Source organism: Sturnira hondurensis, unplaced genomic scaffold (assembly GCF_014824575.4).
Source record: "Sturnira hondurensis isolate 20B ecotype Veracruz unplaced genomic scaffold, ASM1482457v3 Scaffold0001120, whole genome shotgun sequence".
NCBI classification, from domain to species: domain Eukaryota; kingdom Metazoa; phylum Chordata; class Mammalia; order Chiroptera; family Phyllostomidae; genus Sturnira; species Sturnira hondurensis.
Window position 1 is genome coordinate 1,805,202 of NW_028073751.1, and position 18,638 is coordinate 1,823,839.

The window sequence follows — 18,638 nt, forward strand, 5'->3', positions numbered from 1 at the left end:
AAAGCAGTAAGGGTTACTTTTGGTCCTAAGTTGAGTAAAATCAGAGGCCACTTAATTCATAAATGAGAGGGTTAAATTGAATGGTTGCAGGTGGATTGTAGCTCTGTGACTTTTTTAAAGTTCTGTGACCATTATTCATTCCTGTTAGTCAGAATGCATTGTGCGTTCTGTTTTGACTAGTGAAATCTGGCTGTAACTTAGTCCAGTACAAAAAGTAATAAACTAAAATGTAGGTTAATAATGAACTCAATGTATTGCATGTTAAATTTTGAAACTGTTTTTTTTTTTTTTGTAAGGGAAAGAAGAAATGTACACTTATTGGGAAAGGGCAAGCTTTTTAAGAAAAACCTTGGCATTTAAGTTGAAATCAATAAGAATGTAGTCCCCATGAAGAAAAATTAAAGGCAAAATATTTGCACAGACATTTACTAGTGAGTGTAAAGATAAATTGTATCAAGTGAAGAAGTTGGAGGGAGACCAGTAGCTGGTGTTCAGGGGGTGTTGATATTTGACCGTGAACCTACAGCTTACCTGTGACCTGACCTCATTCACTGGTAAAGCTGGGTGTAAGTCAAAGGACTGAAGGGCAGAAAGAGAAATATTTATTCTTATTGGGGCAGTTGATGTCACAGATTAGTTTTGTTGGGACAGATTGTTACCATCTCTTATAGATAAGTCTTCGAGAAATAAAGTCTTGAATATAGACAGGTAGCAGGATAAATTTGAGACTGAATTGCTTGTAACATTTGATGAGATGTGTAAATTGGGGAAAATATATTGAAATTGATTATAAATGCATTCTTTTTGGAAACTTTGAGAATAGATGTCAATGTTACTACTTTTTTTATGGTGAAACAGTTATGCTAGTGTCATGTAGCATTTTTATACTCTATATAGAAGAGAAAGCTAGCTTTTATTTTCCTTGTAATTCCCATTTGGTAACAATTTACTAATATTGTTTAGGCTGGTCTTTAGATCTTCAGATTAAGTAGGTTGAACATGATTTTTATTTTGGCATACTTTTGTTTGCCATTTGTGGTATGTATACCTTATCCAGGCCCCATTCAGCTGAATAGTACTGCTTCCAGGGCCTTCTTTGAGAAGTGATCCATAGGCCAGCTTGTGTGAGATGGCCTCTCATCTATCAAGGAGTATAACTTTTGGGCATTGTAATTTTTGTGTTAAATGTTGGTGTTTCTATAATCAGCACTTTTCCTCACCTTCTCGAACAATGTGGGGAACTGAGATTAGCAATACCATTCAAAAATCCTTTCTCTGCAGAAACAAATCATTGTGGACCCCTTGAGCTTCAGTGAGGAGCGCTTTAGACCTTCCCTGGAGGAGCGCCTGGAAAGCATCATTAGTGGGGCCGCCCTGATGGCCGACTCATCGTGCACTCGTGATGACAGGCGTGAGAGAATTGTGGCTGAGTGTAATGCTGTCCGCCAGGCTTTGCAGGACCTGCTCTCGGAGTACATGGGCAATGTGAGTTATCAGAACTTCATTTTTGAAATAAGAGAAGTTTTCCATAGTAAATGTTGGATCTGAGATTTTTAAATTATAAATGGCAGATATGTTCTTGACTCCTAGACTCTTTTGGGTGAGGCAAAATTTTCAAGGGGTACATAAATGGTTTCCTTTTTCTTTTTTTAGAAAAGATTTTATGTATTTATTTTTAGAGAGAAGAAAAGGGAGGGAAAAAGAGAGGAAGAGAAACACCAATGTGTGGTTGCCTCTCACATGTCCCCCACTGGGGACCTGGCCTGCAGCCCAGGTGGGGAACACAGTCCCACGCTCAGTCCACTGAGCTGCACCAGCCAGGGCCATAAATGGTTTTCTGTGTGCCCCTTTCCTCCTCAGCTTTTTATTTTGAAAAATTTTAAGCTTACAAAAAATAATATTATGAGCACTCATCTATCCTTTATCTAGACTCACTGACACTTAATAAAGGTGTGCATGGTTGTGTGTATAAATATTTGTATGTGTCTATGTACACAACTTTAAAAAAAAATGAAACATTTGAAAATGAGTTGCAGACATTATGTCTTTTCACAACTAAATACTTCAGCATCCATTTCCTAAGGATAATGACCTTCGATGCCCCTAAAATTCTATCATCACATCTAGGTGGCCAATTAATTTTGAGCAAAACAAAATGCTGAAAAAATGTATATATAGTTGGTGAGTTTTTTTTTCATGAACCACGTAGAATGGCAGGTAGTTGCCAAGTAGAGCTGTATTAGGCAAACTGAGTAATGGTTTTGAATTTTTAAGATTTGGATTTAAAAACCAGTGCTGTGAAATTTGACACCTGACTTTTTTTGCCATAGAAAATATTGGTTGATTTTTTTTCCCCCTGCATGGTTGATGACTTTCTTTTTCCTTCCCTAAACCTTCTTCCACTTGAGTTATTTAATGCTAATTTAGGGTTACTGTAATTTAAATCTTGTACCCAATGTTCTACTGTGGCAGAGAAGAAATAAATGAAGTAAAAATTAAATAAAATCATCTTAAAGGGAAGAGGAATACTACAAATTAGTTCTCACTAGTGATTCTTGCCTATTTAATACTTTTCAGAAAAAGATCTTGGTACTTTCTAATTTGCTCATTCGCCATACATCATCTTTGTGTACTTATATGCCTGTATAAGTGAACAGATTATAGTAGTGAGTCATAAGGAATTCCTAGGGTGAAGATGAATGCCTTCCTGTGTTTATCTCGTTTCTTCCATATTGTGAAATGAGTGAAGCACATTGAATTTTTAAGTCACTGCCATGTTTTGATCATACACAGTCTACCACAGAAAAATGAGATTAGACTTAAGTCAGATGGAAATGATTGATAAGTCAAATGGTTGATAAGTCACAGTGAAAATGTAGGACACATTAAAAAATCCGTATCTAAGCTAGAAAATCAGAAAACATTGAAAAGCCATAATTCAAAGACTGGCTTACGATGGTGGAGATTTACAGGTGGAGACAAAGGACTCATGTACACATGTGGGTCACTTGTCAGTGGTATCATGTAGTGCCGAAGTAGTGCAGAAGTGTCTGATGCAGTTATGATTACGAAGCCACTTTAAAAACAGCCTTTGGTGGCAGAGAGTATGTGGTAAATCTGTTCTCATTGCTCTAGTGTATAAGATACCCCTGAGCCTTGAGGTTGGTCAGATTTCAGGCCAGTCATCCTGGTCATGAGCATATTTCTGGTTTCTCCGTAGAGTATCAGACAAATAGTACTCTATCTGGGCATGGATGTAAGTAAAGGTGGGAAAGACTCATTTATACTGAAGACATGGAGACCATAACAGCACATTTACATAACATTTTATTATGTAAGTGAAAACTAGAACAATGATTGATGCTTGACTTATGGTGGGGGTTTTGAAAGAAGTAATCTTGACTCAGAAATACATTTTAGAAGATGTCTCTGGGCATGTTTCTCCTAAAGATAAAAATACTTAATTTCCTTGTATTAACTCATGTAGCAGTGAGCAGGCTAGGTTCTGTCAAACGTGATGGAGTAAGGAAAAGGGGGAGGGCAATGAAACACACCTGAAAACTTAGAACAGTGAGAGGGTCTGCAAGAAGAAGAAGCAACTGCGGATATATTGCATTTTTGCTTATTTAGTAAGCATTCAAAAGCATTGAGACCCTCTAATGACAATCAGAACTTAACTGGTAGTATGTGCCTGTCACTCAGTTCATAACTGAGTATGTGTCACATGCAAAGTAGTATGCTGAATGCTGTATAAAAGGAGGAATGGGACATTGGTTCCTCTTTTCTGGAACAGACTTGGCTTGTACAGGGCATTTATTGGGAATGCTGTCCTAGGTACTGCTAACATTGCAAGGAGGATGAGAGTATTTCTAGCTGGGAAACCCAAGAGGACTTTATGGAGGATTTATTTTATATTCTTTAGATTGAGCTCTACCTTGATTTTTAAAAGATGGTTCAGTTTAAATTTGGATTATTTCTTTTAAAAAATATTAGGCAAATAATTAGGTATGTAGAGAATTGAGGCAATCTGGATTAACTAAAACTGGTTTGCCACATGGAACTTGGTAAACAGAGTATGGATGGATGGTAAAGTCCAGGAGAACCCACCTATTTTTACTTTTTTTCATTTCCTGGATTATCCCAGTGATGTCATTTTTTATAGATACGTACTCTCAAAATCTTTCTCTTGAATCTGTCTTCCTTATTCTGTGTTGCCACTTATCGAGGTACATTGGTTTTTACCTCTAAGGCAATGGTTCTTAACTTTGGACGCACATTAGAAACCCTGGGGAACTTTCAGAAATCCTGATGTTTAGGTTGTCCCCCAGTTAACTCAAAAATCACTGCATCGAGGCCTAGGTATCAGTGTTTTTAAAGTTCCCTAAGTGATTCCAGTGTGCAATTAAGGTGGTGAAACTGCTGTAGTAGTTTATTGCATTTGGTTTTTTCTGTCTCCACTGCTTTGCCTTATTTCAGGCTCTATTCACTTTCTCTGTTTTTCGATCTGTTCAGGCTAGTCTGAGGCTAGTTTGCATGCCTTTGGTAGGACAGTGTTCGTTATGTTTTTGAAATTCCCTTCCCAACTGTTTAAACCTAACATGTTCTTCCTTCAAGGCCCACATTCCCTCCACCCCCCTTCTCTTTGCTGAAGACCATTTTAAACTATGCTGTTTGAAGTTTTACACCTGTTTACTTCTTTAAATTGTTATTTAATTTTATGTACTTTACATAACTTCTACAACTCAGTTTTAAGCATTTGAAATATGGGAACTATTCTTAAAATACTCTTTCAGGTGTATGTAGTATAATGCTAGAAGAGGTACTCAGTAAGTGTTTGCCTAATGAACTCATACTGACTTCGGAGAATTCATAAAATGAACATTTTTGGATAATCATAGTGCTAAGGATACAGTAACAAAAGATTCTTGCTTTTTCTAGTTTACATTTGAGAAGGTTATGGGGGAGGAGGCCATGGATGGTTTGCCTCTATTTCCCGTAGATCTTTCAGTAGACACATGACATTTGTAGAAAAAATTAAACCAAATACTATGAAATAAGTAGTGAGTAAAAGTGATATTTTAGATCAGAGTGAATTTAAATTTAATTCTAATGGCAGACAAAGGCCAAACTCCCTTTTAAAGGCTCCAAGGGCCAGGACTCTAGCAGCCTTAATGGTCCTGCTTGAATTGCTGTTTGGGGAGTTGCAGGGTATTCTTGGCTCTGTTGCTGACTTGCTTTAGGATTGGGGATATTACTGCTAAAAATAATGCATTTGACCCCTACTTGCTTAACATGTAAATGACTCAAATTATTTACTAGATCTTTGTAGTTCCACAAATGACTTTTAAGTTTCCTTGAAATGAAATGAAAGTGGTTATTGTGGTAAAGTTTAATTTGTTCCTGCTCTATCAGCCTAAGGTTACTCTGCCTGTGAGGGTTCTGGAGAAAGAAAAACGGCTTGAATGGGTGTTGTAAACTTACAAGGTTTAAAAGTAAATGACTTGAATTAAAAGGAAATGTAATTGAATTTGAAAAAAGTTATTGCCACTTCATTTATTTTTTTATAATTAAAAGTTATACATGTGCATTAAAGTATTGAACCACCATTACTATTAATATTTAGGGATATGTATTTCCAGTTCTTTTTCCTTTCTTCTGTGTAGGTGTTTCTTAAATCTAAAATAGTTTGACCGTCTTAATGTTCTCTGCATATAAACAAAACATGTAACTAGGGCTTAAACTATTAGGTTAATGGGTTAAAACAGATGGTTAGGTTAATGGATTAAAATTTTTGTTCTTAAATATGTAGCTGACTTTGGAGCCCAGTTGGATGTTGTAATGGTTCTCTCAAATTATTTCAGTGCCAGTGAAAAAACTCCTTTTGAAGAGCCCTGTACTTTATACAGCTGAATTCTTTATTTAACATTTTTCATTCTGCTGAGAAACATACTGATTCTTAATAACTTTCCTTTCTCCCTTTGCTAGGGTGTGTGTTGTCAGTTGTTCTTGCAGTAGTAGAATGTATGAGGACCAAGCACATCCATCTTCAACTCCTGACTCTTCAAAAACCAAAAGAAAAAACCCCACCCCTGCAAAAAAAAAAATATGAAAACACTTAACACAGTGTCTGAAACACAGAAGACCCTCAGTCTTTGAAATGAATTTCATTTGGTTTTGGCTTGAGCAGTCTTCGTGGTTGCCTATTGAGTGACTTGAGTTAGGAACTTAAAATTGATAAGAAGCTCATGCTTCAGGCTTGAGTAGCTCTAGCTCTGTGCGGTCCAGCATGGTTGCCAGTGTCCGTATGTGGCTGTTGAGCACTTGACATTTGACTAGTCTGAATTAAGATGTGCTGTAAGTACAAACTACACAACAGACTTCAAAGATTTAGTAAGTAGAAAAGGATATAAAATATCTGATGTCTTGTTGGTAGTATTTTGGATATATTATGTTAAATAATAAATCTACCATTATTAAAAAACTTATGGCTACTAGAAAATTTTAAATTATTTATGTAGTTTATTTTTCTTGCTTGCGTTATAGTTCTTTTGGGTAGTTCTGACTACTGGGTAACCAACCAGCTAAGGAGAGTAGATAGGAGTTTAACATCAACTTCTTTATTGATTGTCCAAGATGGTACAGTTATCCATACATATAGGTATCATAGCTTATAGCTAAAACTGTAGTTCTAGGTAGAAGAAAATTTACACAGCTTAGTACCTGGTTAGGATGGTGCTACTTAAGGATACATTTTATCTTTGTTCTTACCCTGAACAATGGATGCAGTGGTTGTAGAATCCTGGAAGAAGAATGTGGTAACTGGACATTTTTTGTATTGGACTGGTCATGTATTTGAGGGGGTTTATATCTAGTATAATATTTTTATTTGATTTGGATAATAGTTTGACATGGAATGTATAAATAGGGTGCAGTTAATGTTCACTTTCAAAGATATATTGTTCTTGTAGTGAAGGGAAGCACTTCATTTAGATGCTAATCTCTTCTCAGTTTTGCAAATGACTTCCTGGAATCACTTTAGCATAGCCAGAATTTCCCAGCGTTTGAAGGACTGTGAAGATCTTGCTACTGCATTATTTTATGGCTGGATTTTCTTATTTTCAAAATTAGAAAAGCTTAATATTTTTTCTGATCACAGACTGTGTTTTTTACATATCACTTGTAATCCTATTACCTATTTTTGGTGTATAGCATTCCAGACATTACTCTGGGCGCGTGCGCACACACAACACACACACACACACACACACACACACCCCTGTTCTTTTTCTTACTGTTTCTTCTTCTTTTTTTAAACAATAAAAGTAAGGATAATCTGTGCCATTATACTGCATATCATATGGTAGCCATTGTGATAAGAGACATACATTATTGTATGTCTTACATACAATATTTTACTCTGATAATTTACCCTTACTGAATTGTTATTTGCTTGAAATACACATACATACAGCTGACATTTGAACTCAAGATTTCTGTGACCTGAAAGTCTGAGCTGTTAATATTGTCGTCATTGCACATCTTTGCAAATTAGCAAGTAGAGTTTTAAGTCATCATCTTTAATGACTGATGGCATTTTCCACTGTAGAACTTTATAAATGTTCTGAAATCAAATGCTCCTTACTAAATAAAATAGAACTATGTCCAGTATAGCTGCTTGAAGTGAGCAGAACAAGAAAGCTTTTTAGCATATCCTTGCATTCTAGACTCTGGTATTAACTCTAGTGTCATAGGTGTTTCAGTTGACTCCATGATGTTCAACTAAGGGGCTGGGTTTTGTTATATGTTATGCTCTGATTTCTATCTTTGTTTGAACCCATGGGTTTAGTGCAGTAGACATTCACCTGTATTGCTAGTCCGTAGTTCTGTAGCTTTGTATGCCTACTATTTTATTGATTATTAGTGTAAGCTTTTCTTTGAGCTGCCTAGCATATTGGGGAGAATTTAGATGTAATAGATGTTGCCTTGAATGCAAAATTTGAGCGTATGTAGGACTTGCTTCTCTTGACAGAACAGCATTTATTTAATTTGAATTCCTTATTTGTCAAAAATTAATGTGTGACTTCTTGTATGGATGAGATGTTTAAAAGAGCTTCTTAACTCTGAGGAAGACATCTCACCCCAGTTATGTTTTGTATTTCTTTCTAAGAGGTTTGAGGTACTTCTTATGTATATTATTCTGGCATTATGATTGCAGTATTTAATAGCCAAATTTTTAACCTTTTATATGGAAAAAGGTGCATGTTTATCTATTACATGAAATAGTACTGGTCTAATGGAGCAATAATGGAGTCATCTCTTGAAATCAGAATGGTGCAGACATGGAATCCTGCCCAGGTTCATGCTGCAGATGGATAGGGTTTTATCCTCCACAAGATTGCTTAGACTTTCTTTGTGTTGTCAGCAATGAGAATGACACCAGGTGTTAGAACAGTGGAGACAGACTGGACCTTGGTTCAGCAACATTGGTGCTTGAGTTCTGGCTAAGAAAGCATTCAGAGCCAAGACTCCAACTATAAGAGAAGGTTTATTTATAATGTTACAGAAGTAGAAGTGAATGATGGAATAAATGGGCTCAGGAAGCAAGTTAACAGAGGTAAAAGAAGGGCCCTTGGAGTTTAGGAGGAAGAAGTGTAAAGGTACTGTCCTGGGTGGGGGTAAGGCGAGGGACCAGAAAGGCACAGGCGTACTTCCTAAAGGTGTGTCCTTCCACAGTAGTGGTCTCCACTGATTGGTGGGCTCTAGGGCAAGGGATCATTAGCCAGTGCAGCTGGTCTTTTATTTTATTTTATTTTATTTTATTTTATTTAACTCTTGTTCAAGTACAGTTTTCTTTCTTGTATTCCCAGCTCTGCCCCCCCCCCCCCTGCTCCCCACCTCCCTCCCATCTCCGCCCCCACCTTAGTTATTGTCCATGTGTCCTTTATACTTGTTCGTGTGAGTACTTCCCCTTGTCCCCTGTGATTCTCTCCCCTCTCCCCTCTGGACCCTGTCAGCACGTTCTGTATTTCAGTGTCTTTGGTTACATTTTGCTTGCTCGTTTGTTTTGTTGTTTAGATTCCTGTTAAAGGTGATATCATATGTTATTTGTCTTTCACCGCCTGGCTTATTTTGCTCAGCATAATGCTTTCCAGTTCCATCCATGATGTTGCAAAGGGTAGGAGCTCCTTCTTCCTTTCTGCAGCATAGAATTCCATTGTGTAAATGTACCGTAGTTTTTTGATCCAGTCATTGACCGATGGGCATCTAGGTTGCTTCCAACTCTTGGCTATCGTAAATTGTGCTGCTATGAACATCGGGGTGCATAGATTCTTTTGGATTGGTGTTTCAGGGTTCTTAGGATATACACCTAACAGTGGAACTGCTGGGTCAAAAGGCACGTCCATTTTTAGTTTTCCTAGAAAATTCCATACTGCTTTCCATAGTGGTTGTACCAGTCTGCAATCCCACCAACAGTGAACTAGAGTCCCCTTTTCCCCACAACCTCTCCAACACTTGTTGTTTATTTCTTTGTTTATGGTAGCCATTCTGACTGGTGTTAAGTGGTATCTCATTGTGGTTTTGATCAAACTGACAGTAACCAGATAGCTATCTCTGATAGCTAGAGATATCGAGCATCTTTTCATGTGTCTCTGGATCCTCTGTATGTCCTTCTTGGCGAAGTGTCTGTTCAAGTCCTTTGCCCATTTTTTAATTGGGTTGCTCGTGTTCTTTGAGTGGAGTCGAGTGAGTTCTTTGTATATTTTGGAGATTAAACCTTTGTCTGAGGTATCATTGGCAAATATGTTTTCCCAAGCTGTTGCTTCTCTTTTTATCTTGATACTGTTTTCCTTGGCTATGCAGAAGCTTTTAAGTTTGATGAGATCCCATTTGTTTATTCTTTCCTTTATGTCCCTTGCTCTAGGGGATGTATCAGTAAAAATATTGCTGTGTGGAATATCTGAGATTTTCCTCTCCTCTAGGGCTTTAATGGTTTCCTGGCTTATATTTAAGTCTTTTGTCCACCTTGAATTTATTTTGGTGTATGGTGTAAGTTGGTGCTCGAGTTTCATTTTTTAGCATGTAGCTGTCCAGTTCTCCCAACAACAGCTGGTCTTGGGGTCAGCCATGGCATTGCTTTTCTGGTTTTGCTGCTTCTCTGGGTCTGGAGTGAAATGCAACTGTGAGCTAGATGTGTTTGATGTAGGTTAGAACCTCATTGTCCCAGGGGCTTAATGCTTAAGGGCTGTTCTCCATCCCCCTTCCCTGTTCCTGCATTAAGGGAGTCTAACCCACACGACTAGTGACAGGCCAGAGGAAGAAAGGTCAGGGGAGGGTCTGAGCTGCATGACCAGTGAGCAATATGTTAGGAAAGGAAGGTTTACCCTGCAGGTGAGGTCCTCGTTTTCCCAATTTTGCCCATTGCTAGGGACTCTGGGGCTTTCTGGTCTAGCTGACCTTCAGTTTAGTACCTAGCCTATTGTCCTTGCTCTGCTTTTGTCTGTCTGCCCACCACACTTGGTATTACTTTCTGCCCTTTAGATGTCTGGCAGGCCTGAAAAGATTTCATATCTAGAAAATGTTTCTGGGTTAAAAAAGTAACTTCTAAATATATTAGAATATTAGTAATTGTCACTAGGTGATGGGATGATAGGCAATATAAATTTTCTTCTATATATTTTCTCCTACATCTTTGACATTTTCTTACGGCCATAATTGCATGTTTCAAAATAAAGTAGATCCTTAGTTTTATGTATCTTGGATTTTTAGGGTTTGTTTATAATCATATGCTATATTTATTTCTAAAGCATATTAATAGGGAAACTTGAGAATATATGACCCTGTGCCTTGATTTCATCTTTTTGAGGTAAGGATTCATTTAACACTAGTTTGACTGAAGTGTGCTGAGTTGTGTTTTCTTTTGTTTGTTTACTGTAGTATACATCTAACAAGTCAAAACTGAGTCACTAATCTTTGTGCAATAGCATTTATTTGTTTGTTGTTAATTAATTAATTTTTTAAAACCTCACCTGAGAATGCTTTTCTTTTTTTAATCCTTACCCGAGGATATGTTTTTTAAAATTGATTTTTAGAGACAGAGAAACATCAATATGAGAGAGAAACATTGGTCTGTCACCACTGTACATGCCCTGACTGGATTGAACCCATAACCTAGGCATGTGCCCTGACCCGGGGTCAGACCTACAGCCTTTCTGGTGTTTGGAACAACTCACCAACCACTTGACTTACTGGCCATGGCTGTATTATCCTTTTCTTGAACTATTATATAGCAAAGTGATTTTTTGACTACAGAATTATAGAATTGTAAAGTTCAGAATTTGGAAGTGACATTAGTTGTCATCTAGTGCAGGGGTTGAGAAATTATAGTGCTTAGGTCAAGTCTTGCTGCCACCTATTTTTGCAAATAAAAAATTTTTGGAACACATCCATGCCCATTTGTTTACTTGTCATCTGTGGCTGCTTTCCCACCAACAGCATAGTTGAGTATTTGTAACAGAGACAGAATGGCTCACAAAACCTGAAATATTTACTCTCTGGTCCTATTCAGAAGTTTGTCAAGCCTTAATCTAGTCCAGCCAACAAGTCTTTTTAAAGGTTTTAAATTACAAATTCAATGTCTTTAATGGATATAAGATTGTTTAGGTTATCTGTTTTTTCTTGGATAGATTTTGGAAGTTTGTACCTTTTATTAACTAAGTGATTTTATACAATGAGTCAAATATTATATACAAAGAGTTTTTTTTCCAGTATTCGCTTATCTTTTTAATGTTTGTGGGGTGTCTGTAGCCATATTCTCTAATTCATTCCTAATATTGGTAATTTATATCTGCTCTCTTTTTGTCAGTCTGGCTGCAGGAGTAACATTGATACCGCTCTTTTGTAAGAACCAGATTTTGGTTTCATTGATTTTTCTCTATTATTTCCAATTTCACTGACTTATGCTTTTTTTATTTTCTGTCTGCTGTTTCCCTTGGGTTTATTTTGTTCTTTTCTAGTGTCTTAAGGTCGAAACTTAGGTTATTGGTGTGAGACCTTTCCTCTTTTTCAAATGTAAATCTTCGGGGAGGATTTCCATTAAGTCCTGCTTTGTCTGCAACCATAAATTTTGACATAGTTTTTTTCATTTTTGTTCAAAATATATTTTGTAAAGAATTTATTTTTAGAGAAAGGGGGAGGAAGGGAGAAAGAGAAACATTGATTGTTGCCTCTCACAGGCTCCCCCAATGGGGACTTGGCCGGCAATCCAGGCATGTGCCCTGACTGGGAATCAAACCTTTCAGTTTGTGAGATGATGCCCAATCCACTGAGCCACACCAGTCACAGCTGTTTCAAATATTTTTTTTGAATTTATTCATTTATCTTTAGAGGGGAAAGGAAGGAGAGAAGGAGAGAAATATCAATGTATGGTTGCCTCTCGTGAGTCCCCTGCTGGGAACTGGCCTGCAACCCAGGTATGTGCCGTGACTGGGAATCGAACCGCAATAGTGTGGTTCGCAGGCCCGTGCTCAGTCCACTGAGCTTCACCAGCCAGGGCCGTTTCAAATATTTTTAAGTTTTTAGTAAGTCCTTCTCTTTGATTAGTGGATTATTTGGAAGTATGTTGTTTAATTTCCAAATATTTGGAGACTTTCTATATTTCTGTTATGGATTTTTTAATTTAAGTCAAATTCAGTATGGTCAGAGAACATATTTCGCATGATTTCATTCTTTAAATTGCTTATTGAGGTTTATATTATGAGTCAGATGCTGCCTTTGTGAATGTTCTGTCTGCATTTGCAAAAAATATGTTCTTTGTTGTTGATGGACATACTTTTTCTATTTCTTATTATTGATTGATTTTCTTCTTGTTCTAAGTATTACTGAGAGAAGTTACAGTCTTCAGGTACAATTATGGATCTGGCCTTTCTCATTTCCTTTCTGCCCAGGGTTTTTAGTTGCATTCAGTGGTGTAGACAGGATGGAGCATGTTTACTTTATCTTAACTAGAACTGAGCTTTTTGATCTTTAGTTCAGAGCTACTCCAGGTGGTGCTCTTCACATGTGCTACCATGGAAGGTGGACAATAAACTGATGGTTCATAGACTAGGACTCATTAAAGCATGATCCAGTAACCTTTCCGGTGTTTACTCTGCTGTAAAATAGGTAATAATAGGTGCTCCTCTACCTGACTTTGTTAAAAAGTGCAGAGAATCACACAAACAAGACCAAGTAAAATGATGAGGATGGGATAATGGATAGTGGTTTTGTAGAAATACCAAATGCCTTGAAACAAAAGAGCAGAAAATGTAGCCAGTAACAAGGTGGAAAGAGATCTGGATAGGCTGCTGTTCTCTCTCTTGTGGCAGGTCTTTTTTCACTTTGTATGCCTGCTCCATTCCTTGTTCTGTGCCTGTAGCAAAGAGCCGAAGACGTAGTCCCTACCACCAGTCCGCATGATCTTGTAGTTGAAGTGTCTGATTGCAGCTGATAGGTAAGGTCTTTTTTTTCCTCCTTACTTGAAGCAGGGGAGATACCGTATTTGATATGAACATAAAGCTATAAAGTGCTATATATGTGCAAGTTGGTATTATTTTAGGAAATTATAATACAATTCTTTTTCCTCATTCTTTTTGGCTCAAGGAATAGGCTTTACTTTTGGCAAAGTTGTCATATGTTGATGATAAGCAATTGACTCCTAAAATAATGTAATTCTTTAAATTTAGCAAACTAGGTGTTTTGGGATGTTAACTGTTCAACTTACAGTGTCCATATGTGATGAACCTGTAAAAGTAAAAGCTCATCAATCATAACTTTCCTAATATTTTATGTCCACTGATCTGTTTAAAATTTTTCTGATTAGGTGTTTTAGGGGACTTAAAATGGGTAATAAACACCTGTAAATTTGCCAAACTGTCCTTTCCAGAGTATAGCCCTGTCTGCCAGGACATTTCCTCTTCTCTGATTTCAGGCCTGCTCTCTTGAAAGTTACCTTGGTTTTCATATTTCTTAGTCATAATATAAAAATAGAAGGGTGAAAGTCTGGAATGTGATGTTTTTCTTCTCTGAGTGAGTGTCCTTATTCTTTCTGTTTATTTTGGGGCCGAATCTGTGTTCACATCTAATGTCTGCTAAGTCAGTGCCTGCCAATCACTAATAGCTTGTGTATTTTAAAGTGGAATAGTTGATATTTAGAACCAAAGACTGCTGAGAAATTACTTTGTTTGGTTATTCTCTACAAGTGTTATTATTTGGAGACATACTATAAGGAAGATATTTCCTTTGAGTTGCTTTATGCTGAAATAACATTTGGACTGTAAATTATCTTACAGGTATTATTTTCAGATGTGTTGAAATGATTGTCTTCCTGTTCTGGTTTTACTCCAGTTGCAGATGTTGTAACTTTTGGTTTTCTAATTTGCAGTTTGTAATAGTGTACCAAATAGAATGCATGTTATTTCAAGACTCTTTGCTAATTATCCTTTAAATTAAACTGCAAAGCATACATGTCCTGAGTTACTTTTCCTTGCTATAGAAAGAATTATTGGTTTTGTAGATTCAAATATGAAACTCATCTTCTAGGAATAAAAAGGCTTATGTTTTGGCTTGCCCTTGACCTTGTGTCTATATGAACATTATTATTCCCTAATGTAAAATAACTTGAAATATTTTATAAGAAAGATTATAAATATTTGATCAGTGACACCCAGTTATAAACTTTAAAGCTCATAATAATAAACTAGCTCATTGCTGGGAAGCAGAACCTATTTGTTTATGTTACATTTAAGATTCTGTATTTTTGCCCAGGCTGGTGTAGTTCAGTTGGTTGGGTGTCATAAGTTTCTGGTCAGGGCCCATGCCTGGGCTGTGAGTTTGGTCCTCAGTCAGGGTGTGTGCAAGAGGCAGCCCATTGATGTTTCTCTCTCACATTGATGTTTCTCTCCCTTTCTCTTTTTTAAAAGAAATTTTATTGATTTATTTTTAGGGGAGAGGGTAAGGGAGGGAGAAAGGGAGGAAAACATCAGCATGTGGTTGCCTTCCTTGTACCTGCTACTGGGGACCTGGCCTGCAACCCAGGCTTGTGCCCTGCCTGGGAATCGACCTGGCGACCTTTTGGTTCACAGGCCAGCATTAATCCATGGAGCCACATCACCGGGGCACACTCCCTCTCTTTATTCCTCCCTTCCCATCTGTAGACTCAATAAAAAGAAACAAGATAAAAAATAAAAGATTCTGTATTATTCTGCATTTATTCTATGATAAAAAATAGATAGAAGCCATTATATATGGAAAAATTGTTTGGCTTTCAAAAGTTGGTCGTTCATCCTCGGCCAGGTGGCTCAGTTGGTTGGGATGTTGTTCCGTACACCTAGATTACAGGCTTGATCCCTGGTCAGGGCATGCGTGGGAGAAAATCAGTGTTTCTCTCCCACATCAGTGTTTCTTCTCTTTCAAATAAATTTTTTAAAAAAGGTTGCTTGTTCATATATAGTGATTATTTAGTGATTTCTATTGTAATAAAGGATTCCCTTGTCTCCCTCATCTTTTAGACTATTAAAAGTTTCTAATTGAGGAAATGGACTCAAAACTTTAAAAAGACATTTGTTGGATTTTTTTTATTTTAAATATTTTATTTATTCACTTTTAGAGAGAGGGGAAGGGAGGGAGAAATAAACATCAATTGGTTGCCTCTCACACCACCCCACCGAGGACCTGGCCCACTTGTGGCCTGACTGGGAATTAGACCATCAACCTTCTGGTTTGTGGGTCAACACTCAACACACTGAGGCGCACCAGGCAGGAAAGGTTTTTCTTTTTTAAAACAATATTAAATTTTGAAGTATTCAGAAAAAAATTGCTATTTTAAAACTGAAATTTATAGTCACAGTGTTCTAAAAAAACGACTCCATTTGCTAGCCTTATTTGATGGCTATATAGCTCTTACATTTTGGCAAACTTTAGATGCTAGAATCAAACTATTCTTTTTGACTAGGTTTTCCCAGCTAATGCCAAATTAGCCATTTTTCTTAAAACCACTCTGAGTCAAGAATTACATTAATTTTAGGGTTAACAGTGATGAATGTCATTAAATATATGTTTTTGACTTGAGGTTTTAGTCAAGTGGCAGTTCTTTTGACCTTCAAGATTTGACAAGATTTGAACGTCCATATATGGACATTGGTTTATGTGGAATGGTACATAGAAGAGAATTCCTTACAAAATGACGTGGTCTTAGTTTAAAATATTTCACCAAAAAGAAAAAAAAACTAATGGAAGGTGATAAATGAAACAAGAAAAGCAGAAAGTTGATGGTTAAAAGCATGGTGGTGTTACATAAGAAAGTTCATTTACTATTCACAATCCTTTGGGATATGTTTGGAAATCCCATCATAAAAGTTTTAAAATGGTATATTAGCCCTGGCTGGTGTAGCTCAGTGGATTGAACGCAGGCCTGGGAACCACACGATCGTGGTTCGATTCCTAGTCAGGGCACATGCCTGGATTGCAGGCCAGTTCCCAGCAGGGAACTCACGAGAGGCAACCATACATTGATGTTTCTCTCCTTCTCTCCTTCCCTTCCTCTCTAAAGTTAAATAAATAAAATCTTTAAAAAATGGTATATTATATCATTATGACTTTGTTTTCCCCCCCATTTATTTATTTATAAAATATATTTATTGATTATGCCATTACAGTTGTCCCGTTTCCCCCCTCATTCCCCCCTACCCTGCACACCCCCTCCCTTACCATTCCCCCCCTTTAGTTTATGTCCATGTGTCACAAGTTCTTTAGATTCTATATTTCCCATACTATTCTTGCCCTCCCCCCTGTCTATTTTCTACCTACCATCTATGCTACTTATTCTCTGTACCTTCTCCCCCCTTCTTCTCTGCCCACTGCCCTATTGCTAACCCTCCATGTGATCTCCATTTCTGTGGTTCTGCTCCTGATCTAGCTGTCCTCTTAGTTTGCTTTTGTTTTAGGTATGGTTGTTAATAACTGTGAGTTTGCTGTCCTTTCACTGTTCATATTTTTATCTTCTTTTTCTTAGATAAGTCCCTTTAACATTTCATATAATAAGGGCTTGGTGATGATGAACTCCTTGAACTTGACCTTATCTGAGAAGCACTCTATCTGCCCTTCCATTCTAAATGAAAGCTTTGCTGGAGAGAGCAATCTTGAATGTAGCTTCTTGCCTTTCATGACTTAACTGTTTGGCTGCTTCTAAGGCCAGTTGCCCAGCTCTTGTGTACATGTGCCCTTGAGGTAAACCCTTTGTCACTAGATCAGATTTGAGTTCCTTGCTTCTCCAAAAAAGGTGTAACTAGTATAATCATTTCATAATGCTGAGGATTTTTATGTTTGTTTGTTTTGGCTGAATTCTTAGCGATCACTTTTAGAAAGTCAAAAATGGTCATTGCTTAATCAACAAGGGGTTTCCAATCCTCAGCCTGTGGGCTGCATGTGGCCCAGGATGGCTATGAATGCAGCCCAACACAAAATCGTAAATTTACTTAAAATATTGAGGGTTTTTTTTTTAAATTACGTGTCACAGTGTATTTAATGTGTGGTCCAAGACAACTCTTCTTCTTCCGGTGTGGCCCAGAGATGCCAAAAGGTTGGACACCCCTGATAGGCATTCCATAGTCCAGTTTCTTGAGCATTACCAGAGCCCTTGCCCTCATAAGTCATAATTCTAAAGCTCTGTCATGTATATATAAGATATCTTTTATTGCTTATCTACCTGACCATAATGTAATTTAGTATTGATGTTTATACTGTTCACTAGGTCTTTTTAAAACAAATATTTTTAAAAAGATTTTATTTATTTATTTTTAGAGAGGGGGGAAGGGAAGGAGAAAGACAGTTGGAGAAACATCAGTGTGTGGTTGCCTCTCACGTGGCCCCTGCTGGGAACCTGGCCTGCAACCCAGGCATGTGCCCTGACTGGGAATAGAACTGCGATCCTTTGGTTCGCCAGGCCTGTGCTCAATCCACTGAGCTACACCAGCCAGGGCTAAAAAAAATTTTTGTAAGAGTTTATTTGAGACCAAACTGAGGACAATGCTGGGAAGCAAGATCCTAAGTACTCTCAACCCAATTTTTAGTTAAACACTATTTTGTTGGTTAACATGATTTCAAATTCTTGCCGATTAAAAGACATGGCCTCTGACTAGGGAAAACCTGTGTGAATATAAACATCCTATCCACTATTATCTTTTTCCTTTTTTGGTGCTGTTTCATGGGCAAAATCAAGAATGAGGAGATCTGGCTTAGAAGAGATAATGTTGGTACAATGTAGATAAAAAACGTAAATGAAATTGCTTTATTATTATGAAGCACTGAAGAAGTATAGAACTATACTTCTATAAATGTATATTTTCTCTTCTATAGAACTATACTATAATAAATAGGATATATAAAGCAGAAATGTAAGGCTGGCACTGATTGGCATTGAGGAGTTGGCTGAGGGGTTAACAACAATAGATTTAGAATTTAGAATTAGCCCTAACTAGAGAGGCTCAGTTGGTTGAGCATCGTCCTGTGGAATGAAATGTCGCCGATTCACTTCCTGGTCAGGGCACATGCATGTGTTGTGGGCCAGGTCCCTGGCTGAGACTTGTGCAGGAGGTGTCCAATTG

At 37.3% G+C, this 18,638-nt stretch overlaps 1 protein-coding gene across 1 annotated transcript in view; it reads left to right on the forward strand.

The window, feature by feature from the left end:
- Positions 1-18,638, forward strand: part of CTNNA1 (catenin alpha 1) — a 198,758-nt gene that overhangs the window by 80,480 nt on the left and 99,640 nt on the right. Inside the window, exon 7 of the mRNA XM_037061371.1 lies at positions 1,282-1,485. Within this exon, the coding sequence (XP_036917266.1) occupies positions 1,282-1,485 (204 nt within the window). The remainder of the gene's footprint in view (positions 1-1,281; positions 1,486-18,638) is intronic.